The sequence below is a fragment of the Tympanuchus pallidicinctus genome, unplaced genomic scaffold (assembly GCF_026119805.1).
Source record: "Tympanuchus pallidicinctus isolate F22 unplaced genomic scaffold, pur_lepc_1.0 scaffold24, whole genome shotgun sequence".
In the NCBI taxonomy this organism is placed as follows: Eukaryota; Metazoa; Chordata; class Aves; order Galliformes; family Phasianidae; genus Tympanuchus; species Tympanuchus pallidicinctus.
Window position 1 is genome coordinate 8,532,577 of NW_026294741.1, and position 22,319 is coordinate 8,554,895.

General features: G+C 48.7%; 1 protein-coding gene across 6 annotated transcripts in view; it reads left to right on the forward strand.

Moving 5' to 3' along the window:
* The window catches only part of AUTS2 (activator of transcription and developmental regulator AUTS2), a 658,144-nt gene that overhangs the window by 579,394 nt on the left and 56,431 nt on the right, over positions 1-22,319 (forward strand). For all 6 annotated transcript variants that reach the window (XM_052688467.1, XM_052688465.1, XM_052688464.1 and 3 more), the window contains one exon: positions 13,856-13,904. In XM_052688467.1, coding sequence (XP_052544427.1) covers positions 13,856-13,904 — 49 coding nt within the window. The remainder of the gene's footprint in view (positions 1-13,855; positions 13,905-22,319) is intronic.

The window sequence follows — 22,319 nt, forward strand, 5'->3', positions numbered from 1 at the left end:
CACAGAAACCCAACAGATCGCAGTGGCCGACTTCGTGCCAGGTGTGATCCCAGTGTAGCAGCCATGGGAGCTCAGGCAGTATGAATGTGGATGGACTCTGCTTGTCATGCCTGGTGTTGGGCAGCGTGGGCAGATGGATGCACAGCTAACCCTGTAACGTGGAGAGTCGGCTGCAGATTGAAATATGAATGCGAACGAAGAAGAATGAGAAAGCAGATCTCATTAGTGAACAAGAGACTACTGAATGTTAAAGGGGTAGTAATATATTGACTTTTTTGGTTTGGATGAGAGAGTGCTTTGTTCACGCATACTAATGCAGACCTTTCTTGTCATTAAAAATGGAAGGTATGATGGCCAAGTGCTGGCTCTGCTGGGTTCTGTGCGTGTTGGATTGAAGTCATGCACGACGCCCGCACAGCCGCGGCGTTGCCTGCACTGCCTCTGGCTCAGCGCTTCCTTCTGCATCCCCTAAACCTACTGTCCTCTACATCCAAACGTCTTGCAGGTCTTCAGCCCAACCTTCTTTTCCGCAGATCCAAAGCTCTGGACTCTGGGAGAATTTCCACTGGCTGCTTAGGTCAACCGGGGTGTTACTTGTTCACAACTAGCCAACAAAGTGTCCCCGTGTCACCACCTGGCTGGGCAAGCAGACATTCCCTTCCTTTGTCAGCCACTGTACCATGCTGGGCTGTCTGCACACTAGACGCAACCCTGTCCCACTGCACCGGGTGGGTGCTCCCCACACTCAAAGCAATACGAAGGGAGCCTCCAAGCCGCTCCTAGCAAAACCCAGCACTGCTTGTTCAGATCCAGCAATGTGGCAGCACGCAGACAAGCTGCAAAGAGCTGCACCATTACCTTTGCAGGCTCGCCGACGCGAGGAACCTCTTTCTTGTTCCCGGCATGAAACTGCAAATGATATCCCGCGTGCTGCGGGGTCAGAGCTGGCTGGGAGAGCGGCCCGCGTTTTGTTGGGGCTCTGTGAAATGCAATTAGGAGCCCCTCCGCAGCCAGCGGGAGCCGCGCTGAAAAGGAGCGAGGGGAAGAAGAAAGCCCTCCCCGCCGTCCAGCAGCGCGTCCGCTTTGAAGTCCTGGGCCATCTCTTGTCCCCCCCAGAGGGCCTTTAATCAGGACCTTTGCCTTGTCATCCGGGGAAGAAAAACCGCGGCGCAGTTGGTGGGGTTGTCCCTGTGTGTGCCGGGAAGCGGAGGCTTTGTCAGACGTTACCGCTGACCCGAGCACTTTGTTCCTTTGTCTCTCCCAGACGAGCGTTTGAACTAAAAAGAAGAAAACTCGGGCCTGCGCTAACAGTATTTTAATGGGGAGCCGGCGACTCCTCAGCAGCCTTCCTGCAGGCCCAGGGCAGAGCGGCGGTGTTTGCTCAGAGCTTCCTGCGAGGAGCACGGCTGCGGCTCAGCCTGCTGCCCCACGTCTGGGCGATGGCAGGAGCTCCCGCAGCCGTGCAGCGCTGCTGAGCAGAGCGCCTTGGCGATCGCACGGTGGGCAATATTCTGTCGGCAGATCAGTTCGGCTTGGCAATGATTAACGTTTCGGTTTTTGCTGTTTGCATTGCAGGGCTTTATGAATGCATTACAACTTCTTAAATAAACAGCCACCAAGCCCAACGCCACCAACGTTGGCAGAGGGAGCGGGGCTGTGGGACTGGGCTCAGCTAGGCTGAGCGGGTTGTTCTGCTGGTGAAGAACCCACCACGGCTACTTTCTGCAGAAATTTTATGTACCTGCTGCAGTCTCTCTTTGCTATTGAAGTATGTGCAGATGGACTCGTGCTATGACTTTTATTTCTAAGGCAGAGGCATAAAATAGTACTCAGTGCTTCTTAAGTGGTGTAAAATATTTCTAAAATAACTCCTCCATCCCTGTTAAACAAACATTATCTCCTCACCCGTTTTTTTCATTCCCATTTCGATACGCCGCAGTTTTGTCCTACATTAAATCAGTTCCTCTTTAGAAAAAACAAATTATTAAAAAAAGGAGGAAAACCGAGAAGAGATTTGATGGGAACAAACAGATTAATAACTAACCGTGATAATATCTGGCAGCCTTTCTCAGAGGTGCATGCGGAGTGGAACATGAAGCTCTATTATCAAAACAGGTTAAAGTTTTATCATGACTCTCATGTATTACATTATATTCTCAAAGCACACCTCCTCCAGTAATGCCCGGAATAATCCAGACTGGTTATAGATCAAGTGATTAATCAAATCTCAGGTACAATAGCTCAGCTTTAGTATCAGCTCTGCTCTTTCTGTGACCCTCCCAGCATTAATTTTTATTTGTATTACTTTGTGTTTGTCCCTTTCTTCTTTGAAGTTCAAGCATTTATTTGGAAGAGAATGCCAAGCCTTCATCGTCTTCCATCCCGTTTATGAAACGTTATGTTACAACAGAAAGTAAACCTTCCTGCTCTCTCTAACAATAATGCCTACAGCACTACATACAACATAACTGACATAATCATTAATAATAGGAGGACTTGCCACAGTTTGTGGAGTAACACTGCAGCCATGGCTTTCACTGGGCCAGCTGAGTATTTCCAACCTCTTTGCTCTGCAGTAACTGTGGCTCAGCCCTTCAAAGCCTCTGTCCCTAATCCAGCAGAATGGAAGAGCTGTGCTTAAGTCTGAATGCTGGAACAGCACCATCAGCTTCAAAAGAACTTCTTTTTGCTTAAAGTTAAGCAGATATTTAAGTGCTTTGCTAGCTTAGGGTCAAAGTGTTCAGCACCTTGTTGGACTGAGTCTTATCTTCCTCCTCATTAAAGATACATCAGAACATTTGGCATCTCTTTATCAAGCTGAGAGGTGCAGCCGATTGACTTTCTGTGACAGCTAAAAGTGAAAGAGATCAAGGGAGCTCGAGAGACAAAGAAGTTGGGTTTTGTTAGAATCTTAGCAGAGAGAAAAATAGCTTTTGGGGAGCTAATAAAAATTGTTCCTTGTGTTAGGAGGATTTTGTTTCCAGAAGACTCCAGATCAGCACATGTGGAGGGCTTTGGGTGTGCAGACGGGGCTGGAATGGAACAGAATCCCTCTGTTCCTTTTGCTGTTGGCTTTGGTGTGAGCATTGCATCCTTCTGCATCATGCTGAGGTGCCCAGGTGCCAAGGCAAGGTGAGCCTTGGGGGCCTTGGAGAAGGGTTGGCGAGGTGCTCTGAATTTTGGCAAGTGGTTCAGACACAGCAAGGTGCCCCACAGCTTGGTACTGAATGGAACCAGATAACAGACGCACCGTGGGAGGTCAGCTGGATGACGTGAATCAATTCCCAACGCTTCCAAAATGATGACGAGGGAGAAATGTTGTCCTTTGGTGGGTACGTTGGCTTGATTAGTTCTCTGAATAGAAATGGAAAGGTCATTGGGCAACTCTGCACATAGCAGGAGGGTTAAAATTAGATACTCACTGTGATCCTTTCAAAACCAGGCCATTCTATGATTCTACAATTCTGTGATTTATATTTCTGTTAATGACTGTATGAAGAAGATATTTTTCCTAACGACAACATTTTGGGGCGATCTTCTGTTTGACACCTGCACTCGACCCTGTTGTGGGCTGGGCAGCTCCTTCCTCCCCACACACGGCTCTGCACAGGGCTGCCTGCTTTCCCCTCCATTCCTGCCCCAAGGAAAGGCTTTCTGTGCCTTCTTTCCCGCACCCTGAAGTTCGGATGCAGCTAGAAAACCCATTGCTAACAAAAAAGCAAGCAAACGATGCGAGTATCGGGTTTACATTTATCCTTACAGGGCACAGCGGCAGTAAATGCGCCTTTCTGCTGGGCTCAGCTATTAGAGCGACCCGCGCGGTGAAGGAACCATCTCCGGTGTTATTTTCAGGCTCAGTGAACTCACGGATGTGTCTGTGGGTTTCCAGTTATTACAGCATCAGTGGGACAGCAGTGTCCCTGTCGCTGCTAATTTACCGTCTGTCCAGGACCAGCTTCTCAACACTCAAAGTATGAACGTCATTTCAGCTCTTAAGTAAAACTGAAGAAGTCTTTTCATCTTCCCATTGACTGGCGGGCTCCTTAAGTAGATCACAAGCTTTCCGCTGCTTTGTCTGAGCGAGGAGGAAAACTTTAATTGTTCCCATCTTCTAGTGCAGGTATTGATTAATAAAATGTATTAGCAAAGATCTCGGCCTACTTTTTGTGCCATCAAACAAGTGCTTAATGACTGTATTACTGCAAAAATGGCATCAGTTTAAAGCATTGGATTTGAGCCCCTTTGTGCTTTCCTTCCATTTGTTTCTTTTCCCTTATTCCATTATGAGCAATGAAGTTGCTCCTGCCCTTCTGCAGCATCCTGTGGAAGGGCAAGGTTGAAGGATGGGCTGCTGTGCTGGCAGCATGGGCAGTGGGGATGTTGGGCAGCAGGATGCAAGGGCTGGCGGGCAGCGGGCAAAATTGGGTGATGCACTGCAATGGTGGGCAGGGTGCTATTGTGATTTGGGAGAAGGCGTGTTCATGAGGAACATCACCAGCAGGGCCGTGTGAGATTGAGTGCTGCCTCCCACCTCATTTAATCTTTTTTTACTTTGGGTCCCGTTTCTAGCGTCTCACTGCGCATGCCCATGCAGCCCCGTATCACACCTCTGACCCCCATGCTCACAGCTGTGTGCCATGCAAAAAGTGCCATTATTTTGCAGCTGAGTGGCAAATCCACGCACTTTGCACTGATTTATCACAAGCTATCAGGGCACCCTGCGGGTGCCATCCAATGCAAGAACCCCAAGACCAGCTGCAGCCCCAGGACTGAGCTCCTGCCTGGGATCCTTGGGCAGTGCAGTGTAGGGCTGGAGCAGGAGCACAGATGTGCCGGCAGCCAGGCAAGGAGCCCGAGCCCTTCCTCGCCCTGTTCCTCCGCATTCACAAATGTTCATCTCTGACTCTCCTTTTTTCCCTCCTTCCTAGGGGCGATGACTGACAGATTAATATATGTCTAGCTACGTGTCTTAGAAATCAAAAGGAAGGTGCTGTCAGAATCGCTTGTCAGAAAATGAGATTAGGCACACTTGTCATTTGCTGAGGATTGCAGTCTTTCAGAGATAAGGTTGCATTTAATGAGTGTAAAAAGCCTCCTTGTGAAAAAGGGGGTGGTGCAGGGGAGAGAGAATGATTATTTTTCTGGTGTCAGCTGAGTGCTTTATCATATAACTTGATACTGTGGCACCCTGGCAGGCACTGATAATGGCTGCTGGGGCTATTGCACCTCTTCACTCGCTCCGCGGCTTCAAAAGTGATGACTTGTTACCTGCTTTTAAACTCTCCTTGGATGTCGAAACCCACTGTCCTAAGGGAGAGAAGCAAAAGCGTGTACAGTGTGTTTTAAAGAAAGGCCTGTGAAAACACACAGCATAAAGGGAACGTGCTAAATGTATAGCCACTTTCCCCAGCAAACTATAAAGAATACTCAGCGGGTTTCACTGAAATATGGAACTTGTCTGACAAGTGAAGGATAACTAATGAGAAACAGAGCTGGATCCCACTGCAACCAATTGTGTTTTGTTATGGAAAATATTTATCAAGCTTTTTTTTTTCGTTTGTTGGTTCTCCTAACAGTGCCGTAATAACTCCTCTCATGTATGCTACCCCGTTTGGCTCGTGTGCATCTGAGTTATTCAAATCTGCAGTGGGTTTTGGTGGGTTTTTTTTTGGTCATCAGTTGGATATTATCATATTGTACATTAATATTTCAGGTGAACGTTTCATTCGTCACAGTCACGGTCATTCTTTTGCCAAGTTAATGTCTTTGCAGTGTTTAGAAGCGGGCTAAACGTACAGATTTATGGTTCATAATGTGCTGTCTAAATAGGAGATGACAGTCAAAAATGGGATTTATCTGTTCAGTGGGAGAGACCCTGCATTAGCTGCGTGGTGGTGCTGCAGTATTTCCTTCCCAACCGGACCTCTTTTAAAATCATCCTTGGAATAACAGATTTCTGTCCTACATTCTATTCATCGAATGCGATGTGATTTTTCATTATTTTGCTTGAATGTTAGAAAATGAAAGAAATTACTGGATTGGTTTCCGGTGCTGATTCAGCATTTTCTGGGCTAAAAATGACCTGAAAGACAGAATAGGATTATGGTGCACAATAATGGGTGCTTTATTCGGTGGTAAGAAAGTCCCTTCCTCCGACGGAGAAGAGAATGAGAAATACTCTTATTAGTTGATTCAGTGCACAGATATTGACAGACAAATTAATTTGAAATACTTCTTCAGCTCCAGAACTCACTAGCAGGCAGAAATTAGGGGAAGATAATGGCTCCATCTGAAAAGCAGTGCATTTATGAAGTGCGCTCACAGGAGCGCCAGTGGATGGGGAAGAATTTATAGTTTATCCTCTTATTTTGTGATAGGATCTTACAAATGTTCCCGGTTAAACTAGAGAGTGTAGGCAGGAGCTTAAGAGCCAGGCGAGGTCTCTAGCAGTGAAATCCGGCTGAATGGTGCTCCAAAATCTGTTCGGTGACGCGGAGTTCAAACCACACGAAGGTGGATGGAGAAAACGCGTACTTTTCCTGGTTGAGAAGCTGCAGTCAGGAGTTGATTTGTGAATTCTCAACAAGAAAGACAGACCCTTGGTGTTCCCTCATAGGCTCTGTATTGTTCGGAGCAGCTGGGAGGCAGAGCTGCCTTGTGCTTACAGGGCAGGGAAGGTGGCTTTTCTGTTTGGGCAACGGGTTCAGAAAACCATCCAACCTCCTCCAGCAAAGCCAGGCTGCATTCGGTCCTGGCAAGCAGCGGAGGCTGCTCAGTATTTTATAGGGCCAGGCCCGTCAGGATGGGGAAGAGAGAGCAGCCCTATTGTTCCCTGAGCCCCACTTTTTATCTTTGTTTCCATTTGAAACCAAAATCATAAAACTGCCTGCAGAGCAGTTGCCTTGCTGTTCCTATAAATGAGAATTCCAGCTTTTATGCTAATTCAGTTTCAGGTTTCTTTGAACCTGCAGTTTATGGGCCTCTGCTTAAAACTGCAATCTGTTCTGCATAAAAGAAGGGATTACAAAGTGTTTTAGTTTTGCAAATGCTGCAGAAAAATAAAAATAAAATTAAAAAAAAAAAAAAGTTGCGCTGTCATTAATATGCTCTGACAAAAGTTTTCTGCTTTGTCAAATAAAAAGCCACACTTCTGCTGCCAGCAGAACACTGTTATATGGCCCCATGGCTCTGTTTGCTCCTGGCTGGTGCAGGTGCTGCCTGTGGCCTTCCTCCCTTAGCACAAAGCCCCTGTGTATGAGGGCACTGCTCCATGCACAGGCCAGCTTCCCGTGGGGCTGCAAGCGCACCCAGCTGCCCCGCTTTGCTTCTTGCTGACAGCTGTTGCTGCCTTTTATGGCATAATTTTGTTTGTGGTAGCGGCTGTTTGGGTCACTCGCAAGCACCGGTCCTTTTCTTGAACCTCTTTAAAGCATCAGACTCGAAGTACTTTCTGCTCGGGACGCGACGCTGTTGCGCGCTGTTCAAAGCCATAAAACGCTGCTGATAGCTCCATAAATTCTTTTCTTGTGGAAAAGAACCTGCATCTCCTGGCCAGTAATGTACCAAATTATGCGTGTTTTCAAAGCTTTATAAGGCACCACAATCACGCTCTGAGCTCAGACACCATCGTGCTTTCTGGAAAGATTAGCAGCTTATTGGAAACATGAATGTTTCCAGTCCTGCGCAGAGCACCAAAGCGTTGGAACATCCAGATTTCGCAGTGCCAGGAAAAAAGCTGCAGAACCTTCCAGGTGAGGCGAGCTTTGCCATAAATAATTTAATCCAATATAATCTGCTGTAATTTCAATATTCATTCGCTCGCAGCGCCAACGCTGGGTAATTCTTCTTTGGAACTGGGGCACGGCTTGGAGCCGAGCCCCTGCTGCCCTGCCTGGCTGCTGGAGGTCATTTCCATAAAACGGTTGGATCTGAAAACCTCTTCCAGAGAGTGAAAGATCTCGAGTTCCCTTTTGATCCAAGTTCAATGCACTCCACTTGGCCGTTGTTGCGGCAGAAACGAATGTCGACGCTGACAGAGACCACAGACAGATGAAAAAAAATGTTCTGGCAAAGTCCCACGTAGATAAGAGACGGAAGACTTCACAAACCTATCCGGGCATATCCCAAACACGGGAAAGTACTGCTGTCAGGAGAGAGGGAAGCTTCATCCAGCGGCCATTGAAAACATTAGGAGGTGGTGGTGCTGTTTTTTCTCCCTTTGATTTAATTTGGCTTTGGGTGAATTCCTAAACCTCTCATTCTGAATTCCAGAACGCATTTCGTGCATGCATAATGCTCTAGCAGGAAAACAGAGGTCCTCCACTTATCTCTAAGACACGAATAATGAGCATAATGAGGCCCGCAGCCCTGCCAAGAGACCTTAACAGCCTTAGGGAGAGGAGGAGGTAAATGCATTTCAGTTCTGTGTGCGCTGAAATTTCAGGTGTGGCATGTGGTTAATGTTTGAAAAATCCAGTACAGACAAGCCTGGAGTTTAATCCAGGCTGAATTTGATAAATTAAAGTCTTGCAAGGAGTCTCAGCTGTAATTAGCCCAGTTCTCACCATGCAGGGATGGAGAAAGTCTTGACCAAAGTGCTCAGAGGCGAGCTGCCACACCTCAGCGTTAGGAGTTTAACTCCCTGCCCTGTGCAGCCGTGGGATCCATGCAGCCTCAGCCCCTTGTGTTGTGCTCACACCACCGTCCCAGCACTCGTTTCTTGTTGGTGGAGACCAAAAGCTGCACACAAGCCATAGTCCTTTTACTGAGCTCGAGAGACAGCTGCCAGCTGCACTGCCTGCTGGCCCTGTGCGTTTGAAAGTGGGAGCTGTGGGGTCTATCGAGGAGAACTGGAATGGCCTTTCTGCAGGCACCATGCCGCTCTGTGCCTCTGTTAGGCGCAGGAATGTGGGAGATGCAACAGGCCGAGTCTGCACGAGGCACCTTGCAGAAAGCAGAGGACGCCTAGCTTTGGGAAGCGCTGCCATTGCTGTAGGCAGGAACTCAGCTTGGCCAAGGTGAGGGTCATTTGTGGTAGTCTTACCCAGGCACTCCCACCCCTGCTGGAGCTGCACTGAGAACACTGAGGGCATTTGTGGCTGCATTCATCTCCTCCCCCGTTGCCATTCCTGCCAGGCAGTTGCCCCATTTCAGGTCAGCGTGACTTCACCTCACATGCAGACTTTGGAAGGGCCACAAAGCAGTGCTGAAGAGAAGATGTTCTAAATGGGATCATGCAGTGATGCCCGCAGCCACTGCCAAGAACTAATGGCACACATTCTGTAGTTGTGCATCAGCGTGGGGTAGGAAGGTAGCGTGAGGGGTCCAAGCAGCCCAGGGCCGTCCCTGCTCACCCCTTTCCTGCCCCAGCCCTGCTTCTGAAGCTGCAGCTCAGCTCCCAGCGCAGCCCAATGGAGCACATCTCCATCAGCACCCCTCGATGGCAGCTCTCTGCTGGAAGCTCATTGAGCTCGCTGGGCCCATCCCGGGTTGTCCACGGGCGCTGCCCTCACAGCTTCCCACTGCCCCACAACCATCGCGCACCCAACGCTGTGCCGGCAGCGCAGCCGCCTCTCTTTTCCTCATCATCGTAGCTTATGGGAGACACCATTTGGCTCCGGCTTTGTGCTACAGCAAATAACCATTTGTGTAACAACGTGGCTATGCATTACTTTCCGCAGCGGCTATCAGTAACGGCGTGAGGTGCTTAAGGAAAACCTCCAGCGGTCCCGAAACGCACAGCGGGTTGGCAGCCGGTGCCGCTGAGCCCGGCGGGGCTCAACTCGAGCACCGCAACTTTCTCAGCGCCCGCGCTGAACTTCAGGACGGGTTTTTTCTCCCCGAGGAGCTCCGAATCGGGAGCGCCGCTGCCGCTCCGTGCAGTGCGGCTTCGCCCGGGGGCAGCGCCGGGGGAGGCGGCCGCGTCCCCCGCAGCCGGAGCGGCCCCGGGCCGGGGGCGGAGCGGCCCCGCGGCGGTGCGGCGAGCCCTGACGGGGCGCGGGGCGGGGCGGGCGCGGAGGGCGGAGCCGGCGGGGGCCGGGTGGGCAGCGCCGTCGGAGCGCCGCGCAGTGCGGAGCAGAGCGGCGGCGGCGGGAGGCGGCCGGGCTTCGGCGGAGCGGGAGGCACGGACGGGCGGCGCGAAGCGGAGCGGAGCCCCCCCCGGGATTACATTGCATTGCAGCGAGGTGCTTCGGCGGGGCCGGAGGAGCTGGGGCCGGGCCGCTGCTTCTCCCCGATGGAATTCACCTGAGCGCGGCAGGGACGGTGCCCCGGCGGGAGCCCGCTTTGTCTCGGGAGAGTACGGGCATGACTTTTTAAAACCAACCCACCGGCCTAACAAAGCCAACCCCCACCTCCTCCTCCCCCCAAAAAAAAGAAAAAAAAAAAAAAAAAAAACCAAAAAAAGCAAACAAAAAAGACCAAGCAGAAGACAAAAAAATAAAACAAAATCCCATCCGGCCGCGGGAGGGGCCGCGCCAGCCCGGAGCCGGGCCCTGCGGGACGGAGCTGCGCCCGGAGCTGCGGGACCGCCGGAGCCGCACATGCGTTCCTTTGTCCTGGCGCCCCGCTAGCGCTGCCCGCGCGCTGCCGCTCGGCTCCGGGATCGGCTCAGCGGGGCTCCGCCGCCCCGAGGATGCCCGCCGGGCGGCCCGGCGCTGCCCGCCGGTCCTGAAGGATTAGTTGTGGTTTCGGCGCGGGACACGGTTCTGGATCGGAGTTGCCCGGCGCACACGCGCGCCCCTCCCGCACCGCCATGAGTCCGGGGCCGACGGCTCCTCTTCGCCCCGCGTCCGCAGGTAACGCCGCGCCGGGGTGAGGGAACGTTGCGTCCGCGAGGTCCTCTGGCAGGGAAACGCTCTTGGGGGTCTCTTTCTTTCTTTCATTTTTTTTTTTTTTTTTTCCTTTCTGCTTAATTATTTATTATCCGTATCGGCAGCTCGGAGCTTGCCGATTTCTTCCGCGCAGCGCTCGTACCGAGGGGTGCCCGCACCGGGGAGGCTCGGGCGGGCAGGGGCCGTGGATTGGTTGGGCGGGGGGCGAACGCAGCTCTCGGCTCCCGGCGCACGGAACGTCCCGCTTCGGCCCCTCCGCGCTCCGCACGGAGATACGGGCGGGCTGCACGGCCGCTTGGAGACGCGGAGGAGATTTTAAATCGGCTTGGCGAGGGCGTTGTGTGTTCCTTCTGCGTTAGTGCCGAGTTTTGTTTTCTTTTTCCATTCTGTTTCAGTTCGTGTGGCTTTGCTTTTTTTGTTGTTGTTTTTGTCCTCTTGCTGGTGTTGTGTAGTGCGAGTGCCTGGGCACAGAAATGGTTGCATCGAGAAGGATGCTGCGCTCGTCCGCTGGCGGAGATCGCCTCTGCTTCTGTAGCAGTTGCGCGTAACCCTGATCTCTCTTTCATATTTAAAATAAAACCTAAAAGTAGCGGAAAAGGGCAAAGTTCCGGCTCAGGGTTGGAGCTGCCGAGGCGGCTCGTGGTTGTTCGTACTGTGAGCCCGGCGGTGCGTTTGCTCCAAGTTGCTGCTCCGCTCAGTAACGTGCGGTCAGCAACGCAAAATGGGGTTTGCTCCTGGACGAGCTTTGTCTGCGGGAGATGATGCCCCTCTGTGTGCGCGCCGGGCCGAGCATCGCCTCCCGATCCGCTCACAAGTGATGCTCACTCGGAGCGCTTTGTGCACCGCGGTTCGTCCGAGAAGTGCCGCTACCACGTTCCACAGCGATGTTCTCAGCGCGGCATGCGATAGGAATGGCAGGATTTCTGCGAGAGAATCGGAGCTGAAAAGCAGGCGCTGGGTTTATTGTTGGAGATTGAGGAAAGTTCTTTAAAAATACAGAAATGGTGTCTTTTCCCCTCTTTTTGGTGTTTGGAAAAATGGAGTAAATGGGAAACTTAGGGCTTCTTTATGCTGATTAATCTAGAAACAGTAAAATAAAGTAACACTTGAAACTGTAAGACGGTTTGGTTGTGGGTTTTTGTGTTTTTTGTTTTTTTTTTTCCAGTTTTTTCTTCTTTTCCTTCTTTCTTCCATGATAGATTTTGTGAAAACAAAGAGTGGTTTGGAGAGTTTCTGCCTTCAGAGAGAAGCTGCATTTAAAAAGGCAACAGCAGATGAAATTCGCTGGGAAGGGTCATTATTCCCCATCAGAGAGCAGGCTGATGGGCACGGTCCTGAAAGCTCTGAGCATGGCTTGGTTTGTTGGACTGATACTGGACTTTGAAGCACACGGCTTTCTGGGGCTCTTCAATTTCTGCGTTATTCACATATTTTTCATTAATTTAGGGAAACTCGTCGCTGGATAATAAATCCATCAGTGGGTAATAAATCCAGTGTTTACAAGGTATTGAATTGGGAAGAGACGCGCCAGCCCAGCTTTGAAATAAGCCAGCAGTCATCTGAAATCTGTCTGGAAGCCTGAAAAAAGAGTACAGCGGTTGTTTTTTTTTTTTTAAATTTTTTTTAATTTTTTTTGCAGTTAATTGCGGAAATCTTTGACGTTGTTAACTTGAGGGCAGGCAGATCATTGCAGTGCCCTGTTACACTCTGAGCTCTGTCTGCTCATTTATCGCTCGGTGGTTCCACACCCAAGTTGTTGGGCACTGGAGATGCCTCCTATGCGTTGCCTGTCTGGATGGCTCTTCTCTGATTCTCAATTCAGAAATCTATTCCCTTCAACCAGAAATTAAAGCTTGCTTTTCAAACAATGGGTTTTAATTATTTGAGCCAACAGTTTCTATCAGAAGACTGCGGTCTTCCTCGAGTGTTACGCTTCCCCTGTTGGCATGGTTTTGTTGCTGGGTACCTTCATTTCCGTGTGCTTTCAGAAAGCAAACTGTCTGACAGCGGGGCTGTGTCCGAAATTGAGTTTGGAATTGAGCAGCTCTGTGTTCAGTGAATGTGGGGAGTAGTGTAGGTGTGAGGGGCATGTGAGCTGCATGTGTTTGCAGCTGTGTGTGTGCCTTACATCTCAGCACAGATGCACAGATGATTTTGGCTTCTGCACTCGGGGTGTCCAAAATCAACATTTGCAGTGTTCCCTTTCCTGTTAAGTTTTTGGAACGGGGCGCTCAGCATTTTGGTGTGAAACTTAAAAATGCATCATTTCAACAATAGGGCGAAGGATGAGGCGGCACGCTTGCAGAACAGCAGTGGTGGACGAGGCACTGAAGCAGCATTGGGAGGAAAAGCCTTCCCCAGATAAAGGTGGCAGATGAGAGATAGAAAGGACCATTGCTTTGAGCACGGCGTGGTGTCAGGAATCAGTTACTTTGAGGGAGAGAAGCCCTGTGTGGAGATGCACACTGTGCTCAATCTGAGGGTGGCTTTTTCAGACCTTACCTAAGAGCAGTGGGTGAGATTACCGAGCCGAGGAATCGGCGCTGCTGTAGAAGTACCAGCAACCGAATGGTTGGTGCGGTTGGAGTCTCCAAAAATACTTAATGAATTTAATTTAGAAACCAGCAATTCTGCCAGTCTCCGAAGCTGGGCTGTATTTCACAAAAATTCTTATCAAAATCCAGATCAGAATGCAGTGGATAATTGTGGTACAAAAATGCAGTTTGTGTGCAGCTGATGCATGGGAGTAAAACTATATATATTATGTATTTTTTGTATTAAATTGAATGTTTCCAAAGGAAATCTCTGCACTGCAGGGCGGCAAAGCACAGCCAAATAGCACCACCTCATGGACGTTCCCTTCGGAGCCCATCAGCTCCTGGCTTTTGTCACCTGATTTGTTTCTCTGAAATATGTACACATCTCCGCGCGTGTCTCACTGTAGCGTCGTTCCTTTGAAATGCATCACTTGAAGGAAACGTAACTTCTTTTTTTTTTTTTTTTTTTTTTTATTGGTCTTTCAGGCATCTGATGCCAGCTCTGAAAAACTGTTCAACGCTGTTACAAATAAAGGTAAGACTGCAATTCGCATCACCAATGTGTTTTTTTCTCCCCCCGATGCGTTTCTTCTCGTGGCAATTTCAATGGGGATGAAATGTGACTTGTCTGGCAGAGATGTTGCAATCAGCTTGTTAGTGCTTTTTATGTTTCGGTTTCAGACGTGTTCTGTATGCTTGATAATTGCTTTGCTTAAGCAATATAAAATAAAGGCTTTAAATAATGCAGTGCCTGCCAGGTCAGAATTAATTTAAATAACAATATTAGGGAATAGTTTATTTTACAAATGGCTTTAATTTAAGCTCATTTAAATAACTGTAAGAGTTTTCAAAATGTTTTAACTTGATTGTTACTCATCAGCTCCATGATAGACATGGAATTATGAATAGCCAATTTGCACTGCTGACAGTAATAACCAGCCAGCGTTTAGTATTCACAGGATAATAGTCATAAACCATGGCTTGCTGTGCTGTGTGCTTTCTGTAGAGTTAATAAATGATATAGAGGGCCACATTTAAATATTCAGTATCCCATTAATTTCCTCCAAACAGCAATCTAAAGAGAGAGTGGCTAATGATATAACAGTACATTAAGGGAAAACTCGCCCTAAATCAGTGCCAGTGAGCTTCTGTGCAGAGCTTGTCCTGAAGCAGCATTATTAGAAAGGCTGTGGGGATGTATTTATTTATTTATCCCTTTATTTATTGCAGTGTTTGGGGTTTTTTTTGTTTTTTGTTTTTTGCAAAGAGGGCAGAGGGAGCAGCTTCCAGACATGAGTTGTGCCAATGTGTGTAATTCAGAGCCTTCAAAATGCATCAGCTCTTTCTGTTTTTCACCCACTGTCCTACTTCTCAATGGCAGTGTGTAATAATTACCCATTAAATGGGGCTGCAAACCCGTAGTGCTTTAACCTGGTGTGCTTCTGGGGACATTTGAGTCAATCTTGGTTAGAAAACGCAGATTTGGTGAATTTGGTGTTCAGGTCTGTTTTGATCACAGTTGGCCAGGTGTGGGTTGGCTTTGTATTGGGTTTGTCATTCCAGTGGGCCGTCGTGGCGTTATTCTGTGTGTTTTAATCCCACAACACCGTGTAATTGGGGATGAGCCCATGATGCTGAGGTGTGAGGTTCCTGTGCTGACACGTCGTCACTTTGGAGGTCTGCTGCTGTTGTTGAATCCTATTTAATGGCATCACGGATCCACGTTCCTTGTTTTTTGTGTTCTCCCATCCTTTGGGAGCCCTGTGTTGGATGGATGACCTCGGTGGCCTAACTGGACGATCTCACTTGGCGAGCTGATAGATCCGTTTGCTTTAATTGAATGTATGGCTTGCCCTCAGCCCCTCCACCGCCAAACAAATAAATAAGGTTGCACGTTTGGGTGACCCACGCTGCTTGTGACCACATGGGAATTTGGGGCCAGGCGAGGAGGGGCCTTTTGCTCTTCCTGCCCTTCCCAGTTCGGACCCAGCACGTTTCCCACAGCCCGGGTACTGTTTACTTACCCAGGTTGATTCGCGGCATCTATTTGGTTGTGAGCATCCATGCTTGACAGGGAGCCTTTTCTTCCGAGATACTTTTCTTTGGTGATTTAGTTCCCTTGAAAGGATTAGGATTTCTTTGTGTAGCCTAAAATCAACATAGGCTTTTCTAAGCTTTGCTTGAGAAACCGTACACAAATAAGCTTTTTAGTTGATGGTAGATTATTCCTGTGCCCCTTATTTCCATCAAAATGGCGGCTTTCTTTTCTCCTCCTGAGTTTCCCCTTAAAGCCATATGCTAATTCCTGTTGGTAACATGAATGACAAGGGGAGAATCAATTCAAATCCAGGTGCTGCCAAACCAGGCCGACTGGTATTCTTTTTTTTTCTTTTTTCTTTTTTCTTTTTTTTTTTTTCTCTTTTCCACCGGGAGAAAAGAGATTAAGGGGAAGGAGGGCGGAAAAAGCATCGGGAGCAGTTTTGTTAAAGGGATTAGCATTCAGGCTGCTAAATATCAGGAAAAGAGCCCCCCAGAAGACCCCTGGTTGGGGATAATGTCGCTAATTGCTTGCAGCCAGGTGCAGGGGCTCTCCGCCCGTCGTGGGGCTGCTGCCTTCCCCCAGACGCTGCCCTGGGGACGGCTGAGGGCTGCCCGGGTTGCTGTCATTTTGATATATTCCAAGTTCAAGTTCTCTCCCTGCAATTCAGCCTGTTTGCTTGGAAGCCCAGTTCTTCCCCTCTGCTGTCCGCGGCTGTTTTTGCCAGAAGCAATAAAAGTCGCTCGTCAGAAAGGGTCAGGTTTGCATTGGGTAAATCATGATGAAACCTTCAAAGCTCCTGGCTGGGAGGCCCAGACTGACAAGTGTGCCGTCCCTCCTGTCCAGAGCCAGCCTGCCTGGCATCCCTCAGCTCCCTGTGTTTCACACGTTTTTTTTATCTTGCCACCTCTATTTTTTTTATTTTTTTCCTTCAGAATTCTTTACAGCAGAATTTACAGAACCGGTGTATTCACAAAGTGGGTAACAATCCTGAAGCGTTGTAGGTTTCTGCCATTCAGTTGTAGACTCGGGGCTAGCGATGAGACGGAGCTCAAGGTGTGTGGGATTGTTATGGGTGTGTAATGGGAACTAATCCCTTCCAGAAACAGAAACAGTAATAATTAAAAAATCCAGGACAAAGTTAATATTCCCTCCCTAGACCTTCTTTGATGAAGGGTGGGAAACCCATCAAAGAGAAGTCTCCTGACATCCACTTCGGAGCTAGCTGCCCTTAGAGCTCAGTGGGAAAATGAGATTTCTGAGTTTTGGGATGCTCCATGGGCATTGAGGCCCCTTCAGGGCTGGGGTTTGTGTGCAGCACAGTGGTGCTGTGTTTGGGAGGGCTTTAGGGTTCCCACCAGCTCTTTGCTGCCAGTGCTCTCTGAGGTTCCCAGACCTGCGCTGGGTCTGAAGCGGAGCTGGGGACTAGAGAGGGATGTGGCTTTGTCCCCAGGGCAGCAACTGCTGTGGCTGCTGCTGAAATGAGCAGTCCCTGGTTGCGAGCCTGAGCAGGAGCTTGTTATGTTGCAGAGCTTGAAATTATCTAAGAAAATGATTCCCAGTGAGATCTGGTGGCTGTGCTGGGAGGTAAGCACCCTATAATCTCTCCATGGAGGAGGAATGGAAGAGTAGCACATCACTCGTCTGCAGCAGCCCTCCATCCCCCGCACTGTGCAGTCTGTGCCTTCCAGCTTCAGAAATGCTACTTGGAGTCTTTGGAAGAACATAACTTCTCTCGCTGTCTGAGAATGTCAACCTTAACGCTGTTAATCCTGGCCAAAATGCAGGCTTTTGTTCGTGAATTTTTGTAGCGTGACTTTCCAGCATAATTAAATTCCATTATCTTTTAATAATTTAAACAGACACATCTGAAGATGTAGAACAGGCAGCTCCTACTACTGCTGCGTATTTAATTTATGTTAAGTCCCTCCTACGTACCCTTGGAAAACAGCTTTTCCTGGAGGGAGAAATGAGTCCCAAAGTGATGAAGTTTCATTTGTGCTGTATATTGAAGTTTGCCTTTGATCAGGAACACAATTGGGCCGTTACAGCTTTTTATGTTCAAATTGTTTACAGGATGTTCATGTAAACTTTATGAATCCTTCTGCTTCGCGGCACCACCAGCTGTCAGGGAAATATTTATATTCTCAGCTGGAGGTAGATCAAGGCGTCTGGGTTACTAGTCCTCACTGGTGGCTGCAATACTACCCGGATCAAGGCCTGGCTTTTAGGTGGTTCTGCAGCAATATCCTCCCCTGGAAAAACAGGCGGATTGTTTTTTTTTCCCCTCGTCTTTTTCTGGTGAATCATTTCTTGAGGATCTTTTACAACATCTGTTTCTGTAAACAAGCAGGGAGCTGAGGCTGGCATGTGCTGCTCCTTGTTGGTTCAGTCCGCAGGAGGTTCTCGGCTGTGGAGGAGTGTTCACCCTCAGCCAGCCGGTCCCACAGCAGCCTGTTGGGAATCCAGCTGGGTCTGCTGCTGCACAGACAGCACAGTGCTGCAGGAGCGCCACCGCTGTGCCGGTGCACTGACTGCTGCTTCCTTCCTCCTTTCCAGGAGCACGCAGGAACCTTCTTAGCATCCCGACTCACGTGGTGTGCATCCTCAGCTTCTGACTTCTTGGGGGCTGCTGCATCTTCTCACTGAATGGCTTAATCCCAGACTGTATTTAGGGCTCTGGACCGGTGCCAGTGCAGTGGAAGCCCACACATTGCTCGGCAGACCTCAGGGACTGCGGAGTCTTTGGCACAGTCCCATAGGCTTTTTGTGGCTGTTGCGATGGCTGCCCTCCCAAAATGATGCCCTGATGTGGTGTGTCCTTGCATTCCAGTGGAGGCTGTGCTGGTGGCTTTGGATCACTCAGTTACCCTGTTTTTTGGGTTTCAGATGGCTTCTCGGTATTTTCCATGTGAAAGCTGAGTGTCTCATTAGCAAGCTCTGTGCAAAGCCTCCTGTTTGGAGGACCTGAGGTTTCTTGTACCAGCGAGTTAGATTAGAAGAAATGTTGCATCGCTTCATTGTAGCTTGCAAGTCAGGCAGACAAAAGTCGATGCCTGCCTTGAGACAGTCCTTTGTTCTAGTGCACAAAAGAGCAAGGCAGTTATTTCTGTTCCACGAAGGCTTTATCTGAGCGAGGAATTTGTTGCGTAACTCCGCTTACGGCTGCATCTCCTGTGCACAAACCGCTCCTGCCCATCAGTGCACTTTCTGCGCCCTCCCCTTCACCTGCTGCAGGGGTTCTGGCTGCGATGTGGCAGTCAGGTGGGGCAGCCTGTGCTGTGGGATGTAAGGGCAGTTCTGCAAGAAAAGGTCCCTGTAGTGTGATGAACACAGTGTGCCCGCATGGACAGTGAAAGAGGGAGAGAACCTCTTTCACAGCCTTTCTGATTCTTAAAGCTTAGAGCTTGCGGTATTACAATACAGGAATCTTCCAAGGCTTCTAAATTAATCATGGAGAACTAAACCATAAAATAACCAGACTGTGGGCTTGGGTGTCTCTTAACCAAAATAACTGAAAGAGGCAGTTGACAGCGGTGTTCTGGGAAACTTCAACCACTTGAACTTGTATCAAGTATGCTTCGGTCTCAGGTGGTGATTGTATTCCTTCAAGTTCTTTTCAAGCTGTTGGTTTTAGCAAAGTCAAATGATTCCAGTGTCAGCAAAATGACAATATTTACTAACGCATAATTGTGTCTATTCTGGAGAAAGTATTTGTTTTACAGATTAAACTGTATTTGATTTTCTTGGAAAAGGCTTATCGGCTTTGGGCTGCAAAATAACTAGTGGTAATCAATTCAAAATAAGGTGGAAAACTTCTTAAGGATAAGAGTAGCTTGCTGGTGAGGCTCCTGCTTGACATACCTCCAGATGAGTGGGGTCCAGGCTGGAGCCTGGTGTGAGGTTTTGTCAATGGGCATCCTGCAGACCTCCCATATCTGGCCTGCTGCTAGTCTCTCCCCTGTAATAAAATGTTGTTTTCTCTCAAAATGTATGTTTATTTAACTAAGTCTCTTTTTGCTTCACAATCTGGATTCCATTCAGTCAGTTACCACTCCAGTTAACTAACAATTATTTAACATTAACAGTAATTACAGACGCCAGTTAAGCGCCTACAGATGTCAACTGTTAGCTTTGTACCTAATCACTCAATGAAATGGAGAAAGTTCAACAAACATCAATTAGCCAAGCAATTAGGATGAGGTAGGAAAGAGCATGTTATCGTGTGTGAGCTGATTCAATTTAGTTTATTTTGTCGGTAAAACACACACACACAGACAAGCAGCAGTAAGTCGCTGAGATTAGATAAAGCTGTATTGTTTTGCTGTTTATACAAGGCTTTTCCCCTCCTCTTCTTTCCTGTACGAAACTTCAATGTGCTTTGCCAGGCATCTGTTATCTTATCGAACGCATTGTGTTTCAATTGGAGAAGCGCAGCAGCGTGGCTTTCTGCAGAGGCAGAGACATCGGGTTCAGAAGCAGCTGCCCCAGCAGTGCTGTGCCTGCAGCCCAGCTGCTCCCGGCCTCGCTGCCCCTGCTGCCCAGCCTGCTGACACAGCGCCTGCGTGGGCTCCGATAACACCCAGCAGCATTAATTGGTTCCTCCACCTCTCTTATCTACGAGTTGGATGTTGATAAGTGCTTGCCTCAGTTACCAGAGCAAGAGTAGGAAGCAGCCATAAATTAGTGCTGCTTTCCGAAAAGATGGTTCATCTCTGTCTGTCATCTCAAGTGTGTTGCAAGCCTCTCGAGGTCTTCTGAAGACCTGTGCGGGAGGTGCTTGGTGTGCACTGCACATGGGGGTGTAGGGCTGTGCTGCTGAACCTCTGCCCGCCTGTCTGTGGGCTCTGATGTCTCCTCACTAGCACCGTGTCACACGTTGTCACAATGTCTCCCATCCAAATGCAGCTAATTTAAAAAAGAAAAGCTCTCCAAAGCTTCTCACATCCTACAGCCATGCATCAGTCTTGCCACTCGATGCCAGTAGGAGTTTTTACGGGGACAGACATATGAATTGTGCTTTTTTTTTCTCCTTGCTTTTTTTCACGTTGAAGTCTTCATAGCTGCTTCAAAAATGAGAGCAAGCAGACCTTTCTCTTCCCATTTTCAACGGTCCCCCAAACAAGAGCGCCTTCATCGCAGCGCCGACATGCTTTAAATGTTTCTCCACGTAAAATGATCCCACAAAGTATGATATTATTTTATCGTGCAGACTGCCCACAGGAGTCAATGGAGCTCTTTGAATTAGTCATTGTTTTTTGGAGTGTGGGAACAGGCGTGGAAAACCACAGGCAAATCTCTGCCTCGCTTTCCTAAGTCTCAGCTGTTTTTTCTGTTTTCTTTTTAGAGAAACACACACACGCAGTCTGAACATGTGAAGAAACCCCTCAACGTGTGACTTAAGTGCAATAATATTTGTCTGAGTAGGCAGAAAGACCAAAATAAAGCTTCCAAGTGGGAACTGCCGTGCTTGTTGCAGCAGCAATGGATACCTTGCAAAGGATGGCACGTTAAACTGGGGACTTTTACCTTCCTAATGGTTCAGCAAGTGCTGCTCCAAGCAAAGAGGAAGGGCTCCCGCCTTTCTTAAGATACCGAGAGGGCTAGAAGAGGGCATTTATAGTTTCATGGAGCAGAATAAACAGAGCCTGATTTGTCCTCACTTAGAAGTTCAGCGCTGTGCTTGGTCGCTTGACTGACTTTAAACACTTGTTACCACTGAGCGTTTACATAAGTGCTTTGCTGGATGAGGGCCACAGAAGTAAATCCCATGACACCCTGGAGACATTAAGCCGCCCACAAATCACTCTTATTTCTTTTTTTATTCTTTTTTTTTTCCCGGTGCTTATATGTATGTGCCCGGGGATCCTCACATCCCATTCCCTGTCCCCATCAGGTCCTGCTCTTGTCCCCAGCTCACTGCTGCACTGGTGTTTTTGGGGTCCAGCAGGTGGGTTCATTGGCTCATCAGAAACCAACTGCAGCAAGCAGAGAGCAATGGTTTCATGTTGGGTTGTGTGAGAGAGGGGCACAGTGCTGCTGGGCAGGTGTGATGGAAGGGGCAGCGCCGTGCTGGAGAGAGGTGACAGCTTCAGCCATGGATCCTTTGCTGCTGATGGAATTATTTAGAGTAACGTAACTGATTGCCAGGCTGGATTTGACTAGTGCCAGTCTGTATGAGTGCCAGGAGCATGCTGAGCAATGCTTCGAGCAGTGAGTGTGCTTCTGAAAGGGGGTTACACAGCATCCAGCAAGCTGTTTAAAACAGCTAGCGTAAATGTATACTTTAAAAGTTGCAAGCAGAAGAGCAGAGCAGATAAACTTGACTTAAGTGCCTTTTAGACCAGTTAATGGCCTTGACTTACAGATGCCAGGAGAGTAAGAACAAGCTGTGTGGTTTTTTTCCTGCTGTACTTGACCAAAATTGTTTTCCTAGAATGTCTTTCCTAGGCCATGTGCCTTCTGCCTAAATCCTGCTCGCAGCCCAAGGAGCTCCCCAAGCCCACAGTTGTCCAGAGCTGCCCAAGAGCCGTTGCAGTGTGAGCTTTCCTCTCCAGCCTTCTGTGGTACCTTGTGGCTGGGTCACCACTGTGCTCCCCAGTTCCTTTATGGCTTTGTGCAAAACCTTTGTGGTGTGGGCCTGCAGGGCCAGGGCTGTCTGGACAGTGCTCTGTCTGTGCCATTGCTGCTGCTTTTGGATGGGAGAGAGGGCTGAGGTACAGCGCTGCTGAGCTCCCACAGCCATTTGATATCATTTCCAAGTATTTCAAATCAGTGGGCACTTCTGAAAATTGGAGCCAAAGTAATTTGAGCAGCTTGTAATAGGAAGCAGCTGCTGCAGAGCAAGTTGTGTCCTAAGAAAAATGGCTTTATGGAAATAGGTCTGCTGAGTAATAAAGCCACAAATTAATA